The sequence below is a fragment of the Hyperoodon ampullatus genome (genome assembly GCF_949752795.1).
Source record: "Hyperoodon ampullatus genome assembly, chromosome: 3".
Taxonomy (NCBI): Eukaryota; Metazoa; Chordata; class Mammalia; order Artiodactyla; family Ziphiidae; genus Hyperoodon; species Hyperoodon ampullatus.
Window position 1 is genome coordinate 50,925,660 of NC_136916.1, and position 20,374 is coordinate 50,946,033.

The window sequence follows — 20,374 nt, forward strand, 5'->3', positions numbered from 1 at the left end:
CCAAATGTTATAATATGTACGTCAATAACGTCTGTGTGTGTGCATATATATAGATAGATAGATAGAGAGAGAGAGGGAGAGAGATTTCTGCCATTTCCCATAGTTTTTATCATCAAAACAAAGTGATGGTTTCTCTTTTATCTAAACACATGGAAAGTTATCCCAAATTTTGCTTTTCCATGGTGGTAAGAAAACATGTAAAGCTTCTTCTGAAAGTATATTCTAGGTGTGCAAGAACCAAAGCCAACAATTACAGTGATGTTCACTGACCTTATGGAAAGTAATATATCGAAATATTACTTTCAAAATGTTTCAAAAATGTAAAATGTAACCCTAAAAGCTGGCTCACATTGCTGTTACACTGGTGGGTTTTGTTTGTCTTTAAACATTAGCTCTCATACAGATTACAAATGCAGAAGTAGAATTGTGTTACATAAAGAGATTTTTTTGGTTTATTTCTAGAGGAGAACATGGTGAAAATGGGAGTTATTTGCTGGTATTTGGGGAAAAAAAAACACAATGTTTCATCTTTTACCTCTCTCACTGCACTGATAGGTAGGGCTCTCATCTCATTACTGCTTTAAAAAATTTTTATCCATGCTATATAGGATTTGGAATAATAGTTTTTAACATATAATGCTATAAATATATTTATCAAGAATATTTTAATTATTAGAGAAATGGTAAGTGGAATAGGCAAGACTGTACTTGAATGATGCTCTTTGTTGATATATGACCTATTAATTTATCTTTTGAACATACTGGCATCACTTTGTACTGCTTTGGAAGTTATTCAATGTTTTTAAGCATACAAGACTGAAGAACGCATACATTTTGAACAAAACAAAATGAACAACAGTGAAGTTTATACACACGCGCAGTTCTACACAGTTCACTTGTGCCTTGGAGGGATAGTTTTATCATTATTATTAACAATACAAAACACAATTTTGTCCCAGTAGTACTGGCCACCCTGTTTTAAGAGTTTTAGAAGATCCCTGAGCACATTGTTTCTGACTCTTAACCCCAACTCCAAAGTGATAGGGCTTCTATTGTTGATATCAAGATGGATTGTCATTCACAGTAAGTCAATTGTAAGGTGCTTATTTACCCTTTTTTTTTCACCAATCAGCACAAAGAACTGTCAGAAAATAACTTTTTATTATTATTATCTTCAAATAATAGCACTGGAAGGACACATGATTTAAACAATCAATGTTTGAAACAGTGGCTTTAGGATTATTATCTGGCTGCCCCTCAACAATAACAAGTGATTCAGTCGACATTCCTTAGCCAAAAACAAAAGGCAAAAAACCCACAAAAGACAAAACAAGAAACAAAACCAAAAAAACTGTACAAATATGTATTTTTCCCTGAGGGATCAAGGTACACCCGCAAGTGCTCTATGTACATATTGCACTAGAGAGGAATGAAGAACATGTGCAAAAAAGCAACAATGAGAGAAGCTTACATCCTACTTAAACCTTTTCATTAAAGATTCTACTAGGTTGTTTTGCATTTTGGAATGTCGGAACACAAACAGCTATTCCTTAAGTCTAAAACTAAAAACACGTATTTCTACTATGGCACATTCAATGAAATAAAAAGTTTTCCAAAGACAGATAGACAAATTCCATCAAGAAAATAATACAAAGTTTGTTTGTATTTTTTTTTTAGAAAATTACATTACTTTCTTTCTTTGTTTCACATTACAAAATCTTTTTTTTTTCTTTACACAAATCACATTTTATTGCAGGAATATTTCAAGTGCCATCAAATATTTATAGAAGGGTTAAAAAAATAGAAGTCTCTCTAAAGTGGTCCAGACAAGGCTTTGTATAGAATAAATCTTTTTTTTTCCATCTTCTAGTTTTGATTTAAGTATTTTGAATACATTTTCTTTTCCATTGACACTTAGTAGCCTAGAAGCGGTTCGACACACACACACATCATACACACGAAAACCATACACACAGACATAAACACACACACACACACACACACACACACACACACACGCTCCCTCCTCATCTGACCCTCAGCCCACCCCCATACACTCACAGAGATCTGAATATCCACACTATAAAGAACAACCAAACTTAGAAGCAGTGTCTTAAGTCATGTTTTCTTTAAGTTAGAAAGGGTGAATTAGGATGCTGAAGACTTAAAAAAAAAACCCCACACCTTTAAAGCAAATTGGGATGCTGAACACTTAAAAAAAAAAAAAATCCGTAGCTTTAACCACAATTTGCAAACTGCCCCCAAAAGCACTTTCATCTGCACTTTTGATTTCATTGTGACCACGGCCAGTTTCTTCACAATATAATGCAATCATTTGGACACCACTGTAACCGAAGGTATTCAGGCTCTGTGCAAAAGCCTTATTTACCCTATGTTAAAAAATTGTATAAAAGGCATTACAGCAGCCAGGATAACAATGATGTGATTCCAATCTTTAAAAGACTATAGGACATCTAAGATTAGGAAATTTTAATTGTAAGAACGATTAATAATAATTGTTCTATATCACCAAGTATTTTGTGTCATCACACAGGTGTTTCTATAATAAGGAAGAAAATAAAAATACAAAGTTTTTCACATCCTTCTCTGTACCTCATATTTTTTTCAACAGAGATTATTGTTTAACTTCAGATCCCAGCTTCGATCCGAATAATAGTTGTTCCCTCATTTCACCTAGCACGCCTCTATTACTCTCTACTCTGTTCCTACACTGTGATGTACTTAGTCTTAAAGTCTCACACCCTGTTTTTCTTTCACAAAGACCTAGTAGCAGCATCATGTCAATGTATCTTGGTTTACTCTAAAAGCAATGTCACCATGGTGTGACTATTACTGAGATTAGAGCTTTTTTTTTTTTGCATTAGGTACATGCAAAATCCTTTCTGGGAAAAGGAATTTAAGTTCAACGTTGTGTTCTCTCTCACCCTCAGAGAAGTTCAATTAGTTCTCATCATTTCACAAATGGACACTGGAATTAGGTTTAGTTGCTCTTTAATGCGCTAGCACCTGAGGCTGGTCATATTCAGAAAGCTTTGGTTAAAAAGAAGTTAATAGACTTTAATAAAACCATCCCCAAATTTAGTGAATCAGAATGACAAAAAAGCAAAAACAAAAAACAAACCAAAACCAAAATAAAAACACACCATTTCCTCCCAAAGGAGAAACAACAGGAAAAAAAAAAATGGATAAATAAATAACCGAACTAAGCTTGGTACTCTTTTCAGAGTATAAATACTATTGATCTTTCAAGGAACTATGCTTATTTAAATAAAAAATTTGATTTAACCCTTCTTGCCCAAATATAAATACTATATGCTGATAGTTACCTCTCTATATAAAGTCCCATAAAGTTTTATATGTTTGTAAGAAATTTAAGTAAATATTACTCTCGTCTTCTGTTTATGGTGAAACCCTTACTATATTTTTGAAAAAACAATTTTTTAGATGTCATTTAGGCTTCATACACACTTCGGTGTGAATAATTCCTTCCCTGTTTCCAAGTCCCTCGGGAAACAAGTCAGAAAGCCAGTGGAGTTAAAAACAGAGTGGAGGGCTCTGGGAAACTCGTGCTTGATGACCCAGCACGACAGCAGGAGCCGATTTCCTGCAGAAGATTTGGGAGGGACCCTGGTGGTAGGGGAGATGCTTTCTTCGCTGTAACGGGCTGCTTGGAAACTCCCACCTTTACACTATGGGAAATGTTCTCTTTTCTGTACAAACATGGTCTTCGATGGCAGACCAGAAGTTTGAACCCCACTCCGAGTGTGACTAAAATCATCATCTAAATGCCTACATTCCCAAAGGTCACCTATTTTAAAATATGCACACTTGTCTATCAGACTGTTCCTTCTCCCTTCCCCCACTGGGAATTATTTAAAAAAAAGCCACAAAATTAAACAAAAACAACTCAGTATTTCTCACCTGAACACAAAAGCCAAACAATCTTCTAAAGATTTAATAAAATAAATTACAGTCCACAGTTTTCTAGTGAAGATAAATACAAAAGTAAATGTTTGCAGCTTGCATCGACTTCACTTTAAAGGCTTAAAATATTTAATACTTAAATAAGAGAAACTGGTTCAACATCGCACACCTCCTTTGCCCTCCTATCCATTGACTATGAAACATGGAGAACAGTGTTCTAGAATGACACCATCTAGAGGCAGTTAGTCTAGAAACCATTCACTCTGAGATAAACTCTCAGGGTTCCTAGATTATACCAAGAACATAAACATTCACAAAGTAAATGCTTCATGTTTTCACATGGGGAGTGTGCATTTGCTCCAGATATAATCTTTGGGTCCTTCTTCTAATAAAAGCTAGATTCTGATAAATATTCTGGTTACTGATCCGTTCTTAAAGCATAAGAACTCCAAGTTGAGGCTGAGTCTATATAACTACGCAGCTGTGCAAAATGAGCCTCCCTTCCCCTGCCTCAATGAGGTGGCATTTTCAAAAGCTTTTAAAAAATACTGTGCACAAGGGTGTAAGTCCACAGCACCAATCAATCAATCACTCAACTTTGTATGAAGCATAAACACATCTATCCTTAAACTGACCCAAAAGCAAAGTACAATTTAGGGAGAGTTCTGTTTCTAATTCCAAATTCATGTGTAAAAAAAAGAAATTAATCCAACAGCGTGATTTCTAGATATGACCAGCCAGTCTTTTAAAAGTAATTGTGTAAACAGCAGCATAAATACCTCCCGACGTACCTTCCAAGCCTTCTCAGTTAAACTTGTGTTTCTGGTGCACATGCGACACGACAGTGAACACGCTAGCATTTAATTTAAAGAAAAAAGGTGCAAAATGAAAGTGCCTTATCAATTCAACAGGAAAAGCTACACCAGTAACTACATTTTATATTAATTAAAACAATATATAAACAATATCTCTTTTAGCTATATATAGTCTTCATGCCCATTTACCCTGTAATATATTATAATGCTATTGTTGCTAGTGCTATGGACCCTTTTCATGCCATCCTGCTGACTGGCAATAATCGGTGAAAAAATAAAAACTTCCTTCATGAGACAAAGAGCAAGTTGTGCAAAGTAATGCCGCAACCTCCGCTATGCACACCAGTCACCGATTAGTGCTGGACTCTCTGTTGTTACCGACAGGTGTAGAAAGTCTGTGGGCAGTGAGCTACAAAAAAAAGGACATCCTCTGACTTTAGTACCCGCCTTCTGTTGTAAACAGAGGTCAATGATCAAGAAGTCGAGACAGAAAAAGGGTCCATATCTGTAGGCATAATGGAAATCATATGCATGAGAAAAACAAGTTCAACTTTTATTTGTTTTCATTGTTTCCCCTCCTTTGCCTGACCCCGATCACCAAAGGATGTGCAGTGTGTTGGCGCTCCAGGTCTGTGCAGGGCCATATAAAGTGTCTCGGTTAATTTGTCTGTTTGTTTGTTTTTCATTGTTTGGACTTCAGACATTCTAGAAGTGCTTAGGTGATACATTTACCCATCAATTTGCATTGCTGGCTCAAATTCTGAAGTGAACAATTCCTTGTATAATGGAGGAAAATGAAGTCGCACAATGTCTGGGTATATTGCTTTAAACGCCATTAGCTTTTCTGTATGTCGTCCACATAAGGCTCTTAATGTAGACACCTTGCATATTAACTATAAGTGGAAGAAAGGACATAGGGTCAGGAGAGAAGAGACGTGAGAATCAAAAATCAGGGCATCTGGATGATCTTCAACATTGTTTACAATGGAGAAACACACTTGAAGCAACTTAAACGTCTAGTAATAGAGGAAGGGTAAAAATAAATGATGATACAGTCGTATCACAGAATACCATGTATACATTAAATATGATTTTGAAGACAAATAATTTGTAACCCAAAAACATGTTCATAAGCAAAAGAACCCAAGTGTCTCACCTCCTCCTCCTATTCAAACATGGTTTCTGCTCTACCATCCTGAACCCCACCCTCTACCACTGGGGAAAAGGAAGACATGTGGTAATAGACAAGTGGGCAAGGGGACAGCCACAGGTAGGTGAGGCCACTGCAACTAGAGATGATGGCAGCCCCTACGTATTTTATGCAAAATGAGTACTAGTCAACTCCAGTGACAACAAGTTTCTCTGGAGAAAGAGCTCTGCCTAGAACAAAGCAATTCTGGGTCTGCCCAAAAGGTCCCGACTGGAAAACAAAAAAAAATAGTCAGCAGGCCTGGTGGAAGTCTCAGCGTTGACTATTTACCTGTTGAGTACAATAACATGACTTGCAAAAATGCTTTTTAAACTCTAAAGCATTGTATAGCACAAAATATTTATAATCTCCACCCAGCATAATCCTAAGAAACATTTTCACCAGAGCATCGATCTTGGCCATGTGTTAGGTGCTCTCTACAATCAAAGACCCTAATGGTACCCTTGCACTGGGGCAAGAAGATGGAGAAAAGGTCTTTTTCCTTCTCTTTCCCAATCCTGCCTCAGTGTCTCATTTAACAGGTGCAAAATCAAAAACAAAACCTCATTTAACCCCCCAACTTCCCCTTTCTGACCTAACCTAGCTATCAGGAGAAAAGAAAGAAAATGGACAGGAAGAAAAACCCAAACCTTTCAAATCATCTTCTGGAACAATAAAACACATAAAATAATCCAAGAAAGAATAGGGCTGATTTTTCTAAGACCAAATACATACTACTAGCACTAACACTGAAGGATATTATCATATTTTTAATTGACATCCTAATTATATTTTTATTGTGAAAGATAGTAATTAGCAAAAATGAAACCCTATGCTTTGAATACAGGGTAGTAATGCAAAATTGATGAAGAAAATACAAAAGTCATTTACTGTTGATTACTAATGACTTTAATGGAACTAGAACTAATATTAGAATAGATTAATTCTATTGTTTTAGTCCTTCATAACTTCGTCTTTCTGAAATCAAAGATTTAAACTCTAAATTCTCTAGTTTATATCACGGCAGAACATTAACTCTGCCTTCTGCCCATCTTTGATGGGATAGGTGGAGGATTTTTCAGAATGTATCAATGCTTTAAAAAAAATTCTATCATCGCTCTGTTATTCCAGGACACTTTATAACCGATGATAATAAATAGAATTTAACCTGAATTTTGGCCCAAGATAATTTTTTGAAATGAGGATACTTCTTTCTTCTCAGCAGGCCACTGCTTACTGATACTTTTGGGGTCTGGTGGCATGACATATAAACGTGGCTGGCGTGACCTGGGCAAGGGATAATTCAGGCTTGTCAGTGGGAAACCTTTGGCTCTCACCTTTGTTAGTATTCCATCTTCTCGGTGATTCTTCTGTAGGACGTGTTGAAGAGCTAGCTGAATTTTCTGTTGCAGCTTTTCAATTTTTACCTTTTCCTGCAGCCATGAGCGATCTAAATATGAAAAACCATACTCCTGAGTATTCTTCCAACATATGGTGTCAGAACACCCCAACTCCTCCTGACTCCTAGATACAGATTATTACACCACACTGCAGAGTCAGGGACTAACAGGCCGCTTTCACCCCTCTTTCAAAATTTGCTCCTAAAGGAGTGAAAAGCTGATCTAGGACAGTTACAAAACAGAGTGTTAAGCCTTTCCATCTTTACTGACACTTGAAAGAAGGAAGGGTCCTCCCTTTCCAAAAAGACAGCCATTTAAATCTAAGGCCATGCTCGGACGAGTACAAATGAAACCACCATGGCCCTTAAGCCTTTCTAATAGTTATGTTTCTGAATGACATACTCATATCAATCCTGCTAAGTTTTTCTGGCAAATATGAAAATTGCCTTATAGTCCAAGGCAACTGAAATTGTCAAGAGAGTGCCAAATGAATTAGGATTGTTAATTTAGGATAAAGGTTTTATGTTTAAGAATTCCAAAAAGAAGATAGCAAATTTGCAAAAGTGATTATCACCAAGAGGCAGTACTGGTTGAAAACATACATTAAATTCAGATACGCTTGTGGATGACATCCAAATGGATTTTTTTAAAAAGTAGAATGTTTTAAAAACCATGTTATCTTGGAGACTGGTGTTGAGAAGGGCACACCTACTCTACCACAGCATTTCTCTTGGTAGCAGGAGGCTAATCGTAGATGGGATTTTATTCAATTCTCATTTCTTAAGGTATTATCAGAATGGCATGAGGTCTTCTTAGAAGCGTACATGTATATGTATGTGTGTAGCAGGGGACTGTTGTCTGAAAAACTTAAAATTAGACTTAATAAGGGTGGCAGTCCCTCTGAATAGTCTATAGCCATTGTAAGTTACGTACTTGTAGAAATTCTTTACCTGGACAACTTAAAAACCATTCTATTTGGTTATCTTACCTGCTGACATCAGGACAAATGCAGAAAACAATGCAATTTCATCTTCAGTCAGGTGCATAGAACATAAACTCTTTCCAAATTCAAATACAAAGCTAATAAAGTCTTCACAACCTGCCAAAATTAAAGACAGGTTAGGAGTTTGGTTACTATTCTAGGAGAAAAATATCGAAGAAGGTGAAGAGGGATCTAGCAGTTGAAGATCAGAGGGACTAGTAATAACATTTCTATAGTTTAATACTTTCAAATGTTAAAAGAAAAATCAGTTTAGCCACCATCACCATTACCACCAACATCACCACCATCATCATCATTTGCAATAATGACAGTGAACTTCTGTTGTGTGATTACTGTGTTAGGTGCTGCTCTGAGAGGATTCTTTGGATATTCTACTATTTCACAACAGCCCTATGAGGGGGGTGTTATTGTTACTATCCCCATTTTAAAGGCAAGGAAATGGACTTGGAAAGAAAAGGAATGTGCTGAAGATTCCACAAGTAGGAAGTGACAGCCTGAGATTCAAAGCCAGCTGCCCGACTTCAGAGCCCACACTCTTAACCAATAGAGTCTAACAGCTATAATCTAACTGAAATGTTAAGTTCACTCATTTTTTTTGTTTTCCACTCTATTTTATGTACAACACGCTTAGAAATGCAAACAAGTGACGCATTATGGTGGTAAAACCATTATAATTTTTTTTTTGTTTTTGGCCGTGCCACATGGCATGTGGGATCTTACTTCCCTGACCAGGGATTGAACCCATGCCCCCTGCATTGGAAGCACAGAGTCTTCACCACTGGACCACCAGGGAAGTCCCTATTGTAACTATTACAGAACTGAAAACATAGAATGTGAAAGTCCCATAAAATAAAAACCCACCCCCACAAAGCTGGTTAAGTTGGGGTCTGTTCTTTCAGATTTCCATATTATGTACATATAGTTAAATGTCAACAGGCTAGGGACTTCCCTGATGGCGCAGTGGTTAAGAATCCGCCTGCCAATGCAGGGGACATGGGTTTGAGCCCTAGCGTGGGAAGATCCCACATGCCATGGAGCAACTAAGCCCATGCGCCACAACTACTGAGCCTGTGCCCTCAAGCCTGCGTGCCGCAACTACTGAGCCTGAGTGCCGCAACTATTGAGCCCGCGTGCCACAACTACTGAAGCCTGCGCGCCTAGAGCCTGTGCTCTGCAACAAGAGAAGCCACTGCAATGAGAAGCCCGCGCATCGTAAGGAAGAGTAGCCCCTGCTCCCCGCAACTAGAGGAAGCCTGAGCGCAGCAACGAAGACCCAACGCAGCCAAAAAAAAAGTGTCAACGGGCTCTTCTCAAGTATACATACCTTCCGTCATTTAATTGTTTTTAAAATCACTTAACAACATATCTTGGATACCGTCCCATTCTTCTTAATGACTTTGTCTTACTTTAAATTACAGAAATCTAAAATAATTTATTTTTAAAGTATATGTCACAGTTTCACTTAGCTATACTTTCTTTCTTTGATATCTCATTAACGGTTGTTATTTGACAGGTATGGAAGGGCAGACTTTTAGCTCCTTGCTTGATTTTATGTAGCAAATCACATCCTCTAGTTTATTGAATAATATATCCCCTGCAAACCTGGTTCTTAAAACCTGGAAGGGAACTGGAAGGATATATAACATAAATTTCTTCGATTACCAATTAGATAAAATGAAACTCTAGACCCTTAGGTGTAATACAGACAAAAAGCATTTGAGCTGTGTATATTTTCTACGGTGATTAACTATAAAGTAACATAGGTATAAAATCCTTTAACTCTTGTGTCCAAAAAACCAATCTCCATTTTGTTCAAGAAGAGCTTTCACCCAACTCCCATCTTTTCCCCTAGTCCTAATTTGAAGACAAAGCACTCAGAGATTTCCTTACCTAAGGATTTGAAGACGTCGGGGCTAGCGTATTTCCCATCAAAGTACACGGTATTGTTCTGAGAGTCAAAGGCACGGCACATTCTGATAAATACCACCTCCAGAGAACCTGAGCAAAGGCAGAAACGGGGTGGGTTATTGTCTTGGTGAGTTGATTTTGACCATAGAGACCCCTTTCTGAGTCAATGGGGCTGGGCTTAACTAGCAGGCTCTCAGTCACCTTAGCTCTCTATTTAAAAGAGCAGAGTTCATTAGAGTAATTAAAGACTTGTGCCAAAGCTAAGGCCTGTATTACTGAAGAGAGACTGATTTATGAATTACTTCTAGGGCACTTCTCTGTCCTGCAATAATACAGAATCTCAGAGTTGCGAGAAAAACATGGACTCCTGTTATTAAAACAAACAAAAACCCGGGGATGTCTCTCTGAGTTCCACAAACAGCTTTCTTCCTAACAGCTTACCAAAACCTCCTGAGGACCTGGGGCACAGAAACAAAACACAGGTGATGGTTAAAACTGTGGAATGCAGGTGTCTTTAAAATTAATCTTTTCACCTAGAGGAGAAGCAAAATGGAGGGAATGTTTCCTGCAAATAGCTCAAAAACCTTAAAAAAAAAAAAAAAAAAAAAAAAAACCTCTCAGTTTCTGCTAAGAGAAACTGAGCTATTATCATTTGGAGAAAAACTGTTCTCGACACCTTCCTTACCAAGCATTTCTTTAATAAGCCGGTGAAAGCAGGTTAGTCAGAGATCTCAAAATTCACTTGCAAAGCACATACCTGCTTTGAGAAGCACAATTTGATCGTTTTGACACAGTTCCATAAATCCATCAATGCGTTTGGCAAACTCCACCACATACTGTATAGCTTCTGTAATTTTGATGGCACACAATTGCCACATTACCTCCCGCTGCTGTTGAAGAGGGAAACGCATTAACATCCCCATTACCCATACCCTTGACACAATTGTTTTAACTGTTCCTACTGTGTAAAATCCTTCTTTGGAAATGGATCCAAAAAAGCTAGAGGATTTAAAAATAATCAGTTGGCCAGTTACTTGGGTTATAATGATTGCTTCCAAGTTCTTCCTGGTCTCCTCCAATTCCTCTCTTACCATTTTGGTGGCAAAGGGACAGGGGGAAGATGTTATGAGCATATATGCAGCAGAAGATGAAAACGGGAGTCAAGAAAGCAACCCACGCCACTGATTTAATCCTGGGCCATGGAGAGTAGCAAAGTAGAATCTCCTTGTCAGCAATTATTTTGCCTTGGGGAATTTCACACCACTTTACTGGGGGAAGGGAAGAAAAGGGGAGTCAGTTATATTTATTGTGCACCTGCTATGAGCTGGGTGCTTTATGACATCCTTGTCTCATTTCATTTTCACAAGAATGTTTTTCCATTACCCATAAATGGACACAAATGCTCACAGAGGTTTCACAGCTAAGAGGTATTGGAGGTGGGATTCAAATCCCAGCATTTCTGACTCTGAATCCCATTTCACACACCTTGCTGCTGTTTGCTGCTTTCTTGCTTCCCTTGGTAATTTTGGCTGCTGGGGTTACCTGCTATCTCAAAGGTAAACAAGGTGATACGCTGCTATTCCCCCAACCTGTCCTGTTTAATTCCTTTTATATACCCACTCTCCAATTTAGTTACAGGCCAACCTGGATCCATCTTGTTGCTCACTTATTTCCCCAATCTTAGTTTAAGACTGTTTCTACCAATACAACAGGATGGAAGAAACACTGAATTAGGAACCAGGACTCATGGTCTAGTCCTGATGTTTTCGCTCTCAGCCATGTGCCAAGGGATGCTCGTTTCCTCATATGTAAAATGAAGGGGAGGATTAACCTTGATAATCTCTACGGTACTTCCTAAGCCTGAATTTCTATGATTATTGGGAAAAATCACAGCATTTTCTTTTACTAAAGGCAGAATGGATAATTAAAAGTCCTCCTTCTCCAGCCCTGCCCTCCCATTTAGGTAATTTGTTGATCAGACTGTTTTATAGAAAAAGGTAACTGGCAGCACTGCTTGTCAGACTCATGTTGCTAGATTCAGACTGGAATTAGAATCATAGCTTCCAAACTTTTTTTTACACATATTCTCTAAACTCCTCCTTTTTAACTTCGGAACCATGAGGCTGAGATTATTTTACATCAACTTCTGGACCGTGAAATCTTCCATTGTGATATCGGGACAAATCCCAATTCTTTGAGCCTTTTGGAAGCTCCTTAATCTAGCTCCCTGTTGACAAATGATAGGACATATGTGTATAGTTACAGGAACAATAGAATCTGTGTGCTATTTCTGAAATTTCGCACACTGACATCTCAATAAGGTGACAAAGCCCCAAGAGCGTGATCAGCTCTGGAAGAAAGATTTTTAAATAGAAATCTGCTATCTGATGAAAAACATTCATTCTTTGGTCTGTTTGTATTCAAACCTCCTGCACAAACACCCTTCCCAACATTGCCTCAATCTTAGGTAAAATTCTTCAGTCTACCTTGTTTTGGTAATTCTCAATCTCCTCCTGCAGAAAGGTCTGCCACGTTATCTGCTGGAGCTCTTCTCTCAAGTATTGGCAAGTTTCCAGATGTGATTTAGATATATTCTGTGCAAGGTGTTCTAAGGAGAAAACAGGAGATCACAACATGAAAAGCCAAGTTCTTCAGGGTTTTCCCTACTTAGTATTTGACTTAAAAAGTAACAAGTATAAAGCAACATGGCTGAACCAGTTTTAATGATCTCGACATATTTAAGTAAGCAATTTGGAACTACTCTATATTTGGGGACATGAGGATGAAGGACAGGCAAAGCCAACATTTAGCAATAAGGCTTGGCGTCTTCAAAGATCCTCCTGACCTGACCTTCTCTGTGCCTTTACACCAGCGTCTGGGAGTGAATGTTGGAGTTGAAAATATTGACCTAGAGAAGTGTGAAAAATGACTGACACGACCTGTACTTGGTATTTTTATGAAGACAGATCTGCCATATACATTGACTGGGGGAGGATTACTCTTGAAAAATTAGAAAATGGTATTTTTTGGGGGACAACAACTATGTATTTTGTTTTTCCTGCAAAAATGGCAGAACAGGGCTTCCCTGGTGGCGCAGTGGTTGAGAGTCCGCCTGCCGCTGCAGGGGACGCGGGTTCGTGCCCCGGTCTGGGAGGATCCCACATGCCGCGGAGCGGCTGGGCCCGTGAGCCATGGCCGCTGAGCCTGCGCGTCCGGAGCCTGTGCTCCGCAACGGGAGAGGCCACAGCAGTGAGAGGCCCGCGTACCACAAAAAAAAAAAAAAAAAAAAAAAAAAAAAAAAAAAATGGCAGAACAAGCATTACTGAAGCCTACTATGTCACTATATATATAGTGTGGTGGTTAAGAGGTGAGATGGACTCTGGACCCAGACTGCTTGGGTTTGAATCTCAGCTCTGCTACTTAGTAGCTGTGTGATCTTGGGTAAGTTACTTAACCTCTCTGCGCTTCGGTCTCTTTATTTGTAAAATGAGGAAAATAGTACCTAATTTCCTACTTATCATAGGGCATCTGTGAAAATTAAGTGAGTTGAGCACTTAGAATAGAGAGGATAACATAGCATCTGCTACATAAACATTTGTTCTTATTACCCTGAAGTGTACTGAATTTGAAGATATTAAAAGAAATAGATGCCAAATAAGTTTCTCTAGGGACTTATAATCTGGAGAACATGTACATACATGCTGAAAGGACAATTTAAGACACCAGACAATAAAGCATGAAGTTGAATTCTACTAGAAGAGAAAGAAAAATAAAAACATAATAGGTGCTATCAGAGAAGGGAGAGATGAGGGGAATTAGGGGATGCTTCTTGACAGAAGAGAACATCTCGATTGGCCCCTGAAGGAAGGGGAGGATTTGGTAGGCAGAGGCCAGTGTGTGAGGGAGTGGACCAGTTCCACGTTCAAGGGATGGTAGATGAAAGAATGGATATGGCATCTACAGGAGACAGGACGATGTGAAAAAGTGATGGTGTCAAAACAGAAGTATGGGTAGAGAAGAGTCCACATCCTGAAGGATCTTGAATGTTGAGATTGAGGGTATGGACTTGATTAACAAAAGGAGTCAGCAGGATTCTCAAGAGGGAGCTGACATGCTGAACACTGTATTTGGGGAAACAGAACAAGCAGTTTTGTCATTGGTGGACTGGAGGCAGGAGGATCAATTAGAAGGCTGCTGAAATCTAGACATAAGGGACTAAGAGCTTGAAATAGGTTGCTAATAATTGTTATGGAAGGGATGGACAATTCAAGAAGTATTTTAAAAGAAGAACTGACAAGACTCCAAGAATACAAAACCATATCCTAAAGAGATGCCCCTCCCAGGGTCTTGAATATATAATAGGAAAGTTATTTAAAACAGTGGTGCTGAGGGCAAACTTAGCAACACTAGTAAGAGTGTCTTTGTTTGGAAATTTGTTACTGCTTCCGTCAAACAGAATCAGATTTGTTTGTGTGAAAACGGAGCAGGTTCACCTAAACAAAGCTCGAGACTAGAACCTCCTCAGAGATTCTGAAACACTGAAGCACGATAAACCTTAACAGCTCTACTTGGCAACACACAGACGTGAAAACAACATAAGTAAATATCATAAAAAATAAAACATAAACAAAAGAAAAAAATTTAAAGGAGACAGAAACTGAGAGAGAGAAAGAAATTATGTCTATGTCTTAGAATCAGTGATGTGTGTGAAGAGAAGAGGGGAATAAAGACAAAATAATGGGGAATCAGAAACAAGAAAATAAGTGTGTACATAGTAAATTCAATTTTTATAAATATGAAAGAAATGATGAAAGCAAAGCATTCACAGGGAAGCTGGGAGAATCCTAGGAAGGGAAGAATGGGAAGAAGCTCACAGTATCCTCTTCCAGATCATGCTTTGTTTCCAGTTAGTTTGGTCAGCATCTTGTTTCACTTCATCCTTAAAAATTGTCCCCACCCATCCCTACCTATTTGAGTCCAGCTTTTAGAAGCGACAACAAATGATGCAATGTCCAATGACCAGTAGAGGGCAGTGGCTGCATTCTCACCAGCTGCCTTTGATCAAGATTCATACTTGATTTGGCAAGTGTAAGATTTTAGACACTGTGCTGTTTGTAAGTCTCCATTTCAGCAAAGGAGAATATGGTCAGACTGAGTAAAAGCTAAGAAGTTAGTGTGCTCTCTCAGACAAACAGTCTGGCATAGTGAAATACCTTGGAACTAGGAGTTAGGAGACCTGGTTTCTGGTCTGAGCTCAGTTGGATAACTCACTTTGTGACAGGCAAATCAGTTCACTTCCTCAACTATGATGGCTTCATCAGGACAGCCAAGGTCTAGATACTTCAGAAGGAAAATTCTGTCTTCTGAGAAAGTCACAGATTTTCACAGTGGTATGGAACTTTAGATATCATCTGGTCCAAACTCTCATCACTTTGTAGATAATGACATTAACAATGACGGTAAAAGTTAACACTTAGGTAGAGTTTACTATGTAAACTCTATATAACATAGACTCATATAACAGACTCATATAACATACCTACCTACATCTATATATATACATTATATATATATATACTGTGTATATATACAAATATTTTTTCTTAATCTTCATGACAACTCTAGGGGGAAGATACTAGTATTATCTCCATTTTACAGATGAAAAAACCAAGCCACAGTGAGGTTAAGTGACTTTTCAAGGTGTCACAGCTGGCAAGTGGACAGTGATTCAAACATACACAATTTGGCTCCAGAGTCTATGCTCTGAATCTTTATAGTCCATGGGTAGGGAGACTGCAGCTTGCAGAGGTAACATGACTTATACTAGGTTGTACAACCTACAGCAAAGCTAGGACCACAACCCACATAAGCTGACTTCTTGTCTCATGCTTTGCCCAACATACCAGTTATCTCTTATGTACAAGGCTTTAGTTATGAATTATAGTAATAAGTGCAGTTAGCTTTTTTATTTTTTATTTCTTTTGGCTGTGCAGCTCGGCTTGCGGGATCTTAGTTCCCCGACCAGGGATGGAACCTGGGCCCATGGCAGTGAAAGCACCGAGTCTTAACGCTGGACCACCAGGGAATTCCCCAATTAGCTTTTTTAAAAAAAGGAACCTAGGTAGTATATCTGGAATGTATAATTCAGGTACTAAGTGTACATCAGGGGCAAAATTTCGTAGCCAGGAATGCAGATGTATTTCCACTAACAGTATAATGGATTAGTAGATACTATTATTGAAAGATAGAACTGAGCTTAGGATATGTTAATTTACAATTTATTTTCCAATTGCACAAATGGTTTCATTTGTTTCAAATCTGATGATAAAATTTAGCCTAAAATGAAGTCAAGTTAGTTAAAGAAAGAGTCGGACTTAAGCCCCCAAGGAAATGCCAGGGAACTTCAGAGAGCTTTGAAGAAGCAGCAGCAAGGTCTTTGGCTGCTTTTACACTACTCTTAGCTCCTCAAACTATTTTGCACCTGTAAATGGGACAGAAAATCAGAGCTCCGTTATATCCCTTTCAACTAAATTCTTGTTTCGTTTTGGGTTTGGGGCAAATCCTAGTGATGAGTTAGTTTTATTCATCGTGGGAAAAATGCCACAATTATGTGTGAAAAATCCCTAGTTTAGGAGAACATGGAGAATGGATGAGGGCACAGGGCTCTCAGACTCACTGGGAGGTGACAGCTGTAGAAAAGGAAAGGGATCTGTGGGTGAAGGAGGGGCTGGGGAAATCGGCTGAGCCACTTCTGGCTCCACTCGGGTATTAGTGCACATTTAGCCCAAGTGCCATGTTCAAGGGACACACTTAGGCCAAGCAGTGTGAGTTTATCTCTGGGTTGAACATTTGACAAGCAAATGGCATAGATTCACTAGTATTTATGATAAAGTAGAAGCAAACCTAAAGTGAGCTAGGTCATTTTTCACTGTATCATGTCAGTTTTCAATCAAATCCTTATTCATTTCTGAAAATTTTACTTTCATTACAGCTCTGCTTAAGGCTCAGTCAACCAAGATCTCACGACAAAAACGGAAGGTTTTTGTTCTAGTTCAAGAAAAAAAAAAAAAAAATCAAGCCTAGCTCTGCTCAGCTTGGCTTCTAGTTCTGAGGTTTCTCTGTTAATCAAAAGAGCTGGGATACACCTTTAATGCTGTTCAGTGGTTAAAGACCAGGCTTAAAATGTCCCTGCTCTTGAGGATTTAAATTTAGACCCATAAAGAGGTGCTTGTGTAAAAACCGTAAAGAACATTCAATTTGTTCTATTTGGAGAAAGATTTTACTGGAAATATAAATTTCACTTAAAAAATGTTTTATGGGGTACAGAGGTGGAGAAACCATCTAAAGAACACAACCATTATTTCTGTGAACTAAGGACGTCTGTGCTCAAGTCAGAACCCGCTGGTTCTTTTCCATGTGAAGTCTTCATTCTCTCTTCCTCTTAACTTAGTCATCTTCATAGCAACTAATTGAAATATCCCAAAGGATTATAACCTTGTGTGAGGAGCCGTGGGGAGGAGTGGATCAAATTCTCAAAGAGTAAAGGTCCTTATCAAAGTTTCTCTAATAATAGTGCTGTGCTTAAAAATTGAGTAAATATAACAGAGGATGTTATAACACAACTTCCTTGAAATGAAAAGTTTTCCATTGTCTGTGTTAACATTTCTAGGTCACATCTCCCAAGAAGCACCAATGTCACAGGAATAAGGAAATGACAGGTTTTTGTGGGGGGTTTTTTGGGGCATGGTGAGTCTTCTATGAAATACATCAGTTTTGCATTAATATCCATCACCAAAACATTCTGGCAAATAAAGAAGCCAATTTCCCTTTAACGATTATAGAATGTGTCAGAGTTGCAAAACTTAGATGCATACAGGGACTGGGCAGTGATATAAATGCCGAGAGTGGGATGGGCCCATTTCAAGGCGTTGGGCCCTAAGTGGTACCAGTTGGTTGTTGCCATTCCCAAATGCTGGTCCAGTGTAACTAGATCTTTTTTTTTTTTTTTCCTTCCCCAAGAAACTGAAAATCTGAACTTTCAGGTGGAATTGTCCAGGTTTAAAATTTTAGCAACCAATTCAAAAATTGTAAAGCTCTGCACTGGTCAAAAACCCATGTTTATGTGCCAGGTTAAGTTTGTGGGTTGCTATTTTTATAACTTTTGGTATAAAGCAATACTTAGAACATAACTAAATCAGTGGAGTTAATGGGGCCATTCCCTGAACTCACAGTTTTCTGTGGAATTTAAAGATTGCTTTAAGTTCATATTGTCTCAGCTCTGATGCTGAGAGGTCACTGAGTTTCTTGAATATATGATGGGAAACAGTGGACAAAAACAAGGGGGCAGGTTGGAATTATGAAGTGGTCCAAATGGTAAAGGTGACTCACCCTTCTAGATGCATCATTTTAATAACATAACTCATTAGAGGAAAGTCAGACAAATCCCATTTCCTTCAAATGGCCCAAGTAGTCCACCCCAATGGAAACACGGAAGCCATTACCTAGTTCTGCCATGGACACAGTTGGGGACGTCTCTCCATTGGTGAAAGAGCAGTAGGGAAAGAAGCCTGATGCTGGTGTGTAGTCACATATTGGTTCTGGTTTGATTCCGTTGATATCAAGACCTGACTGGTCCGGGGAAGGCTGTATGTCCAGGTAGAAGCTGCTGACGGCGGAGTCTGCCTTGCTGCCCTCGGGGGTGTGCCCGTCGATGTAGCTGCTGAGGTCGTCGTGAAGCTCCGTAAGCCCGTTGGCCGAGATGCTGTAGGTGGGAGTCAGCGGCTCGGCCTCTCCAGGCTGCTGTTGGTGGTCTCGCTGCTGCTGCTGCATCCGGTGTTTCTGTACTTCTGCGTACAAGCTGTCTCGTTGCTTTTTCGACATGCGGCCAAATTTTACAGCTGGAAGAAAAAAGCCAAGGCACACCGTATACAACACGCTTTTCTCCATGATCCTCTCCAGCATGCTTTAGGAGTTCCTTTGAAGTTGCAGACAATTCCATCAAAAACCACACAACCACAAAATAAGGACGTGATCCCGAGGTGAAAATAAATGGTCCCACCTCACATAGGCTTGTTCCACATCCCAAAAAGCAAAGACACATCCCAGAGGAGCTGCATTTCACAAACAGACCCAGGGCTGGTACAAGAGACCCAGAGCAATGACCACCTACGTTTTTGTGCTGTCACACAACCCTAGGCTCAGTGGGAGCTACTGAAATGCGACTTAATGGGCTTGTTCCCTCTCTACCCAGGCAGTTGGTCTAGACATTTCTCTTCCCAGTGTTCAGACCAGAGCACAGGGACGCACAGACTCACGGAGGTGTTATCGGGGCACAAGCAGTCAAACCTCAACTTGCACTCATTTCACTAATCCGTATGCTTACATGAGTTTCTTCCTGATCAAACAGCCAAATCTGGGGCTTCCTTGCGAAAGCTCAACAGACTGGACGAAGCATTTGCAGTTCCATGAATTACATCTCTTGAGTCTATGCCCTCTCTTGCTCCTGGGTCTTGGGGTCCCTGTGAGACCCTTGGACCTGTCTTTTTAAAATTATTATTATTCTTTTAACATCTTTATTGGAGTATAATTGCTTTACAATGGTGTGTTAGTTTCTGCTGTATCACAAAGTAAATCAGCTATACATATACATATATCCCCATATCTCCTCCCTCTTGCATCTCCCTCCCACCATCCTTATCCCACCCCTCTAGGTGGTCACAAAGCACCGAGCTGATCTCCCTGTGCTATGCAGCTGCTTCCCACTAGCTAGCTATTTTACATTTGGTAGTATATATTTGTCCATGCCACTCTCTCACTTCGTCCCAGCTTACCCTTCCCCCTCCCCGTGTCCTCAAGTCCATTCTCTATGTCTGTGTCTTTATTCCTGTCCTGCCCCTAGGTTCTTCAGAACCTTTTTTTTTTTTTAGATTCCATATATATGTGTTAGCATACGGTATTTGTTTTTCTTTTTCTGACATACTTCACTCTGTATGAGAGTCTCTAGGTCCATCCACCTCACTACAAATAACAATTTCGTTTCTTTTAATGGCTGAGTAATATTCCATTGCATATATGTGCCACATCTTCTATATCCATTCATCTGTCGATGGACATT

General features: G+C 39.1%; 1 protein-coding gene across 3 annotated transcripts in view; it reads right to left on the reverse strand.

Moving 5' to 3' along the window:
* Nucleotides 1-5,290: 5,290 nt before the first annotated feature.
* RORA (RAR related orphan receptor A) overlaps nucleotides 5,291-20,374 on the reverse strand; it is a gene marked incomplete at its 5' end in the record, with an annotated part of 726,551 nt that continues 711,467 nt past the window's right edge. For all 3 annotated transcript variants that reach the window (XM_079699026.1, XM_079699025.1, XM_079699024.1), the window contains 7 exons: nucleotides 5,291-5,653; nucleotides 7,287-7,399; nucleotides 8,338-8,448; nucleotides 10,243-10,350; nucleotides 11,018-11,150; nucleotides 12,747-12,868; nucleotides 18,762-19,157. In XM_079699026.1, coding sequence (XP_079555152.1) covers nucleotides 5,489-5,653; nucleotides 7,287-7,399; nucleotides 8,338-8,448; nucleotides 10,243-10,350; nucleotides 11,018-11,150; nucleotides 12,747-12,868; nucleotides 18,762-19,157 — 1,148 coding nt within the window. In that variant the 3' untranslated portion in view covers nucleotides 5,291-5,488. The remainder of the gene's footprint in view (nucleotides 5,654-7,286; nucleotides 7,400-8,337; nucleotides 8,449-10,242; nucleotides 10,351-11,017; nucleotides 11,151-12,746; nucleotides 12,869-18,761; nucleotides 19,158-20,374) is intronic.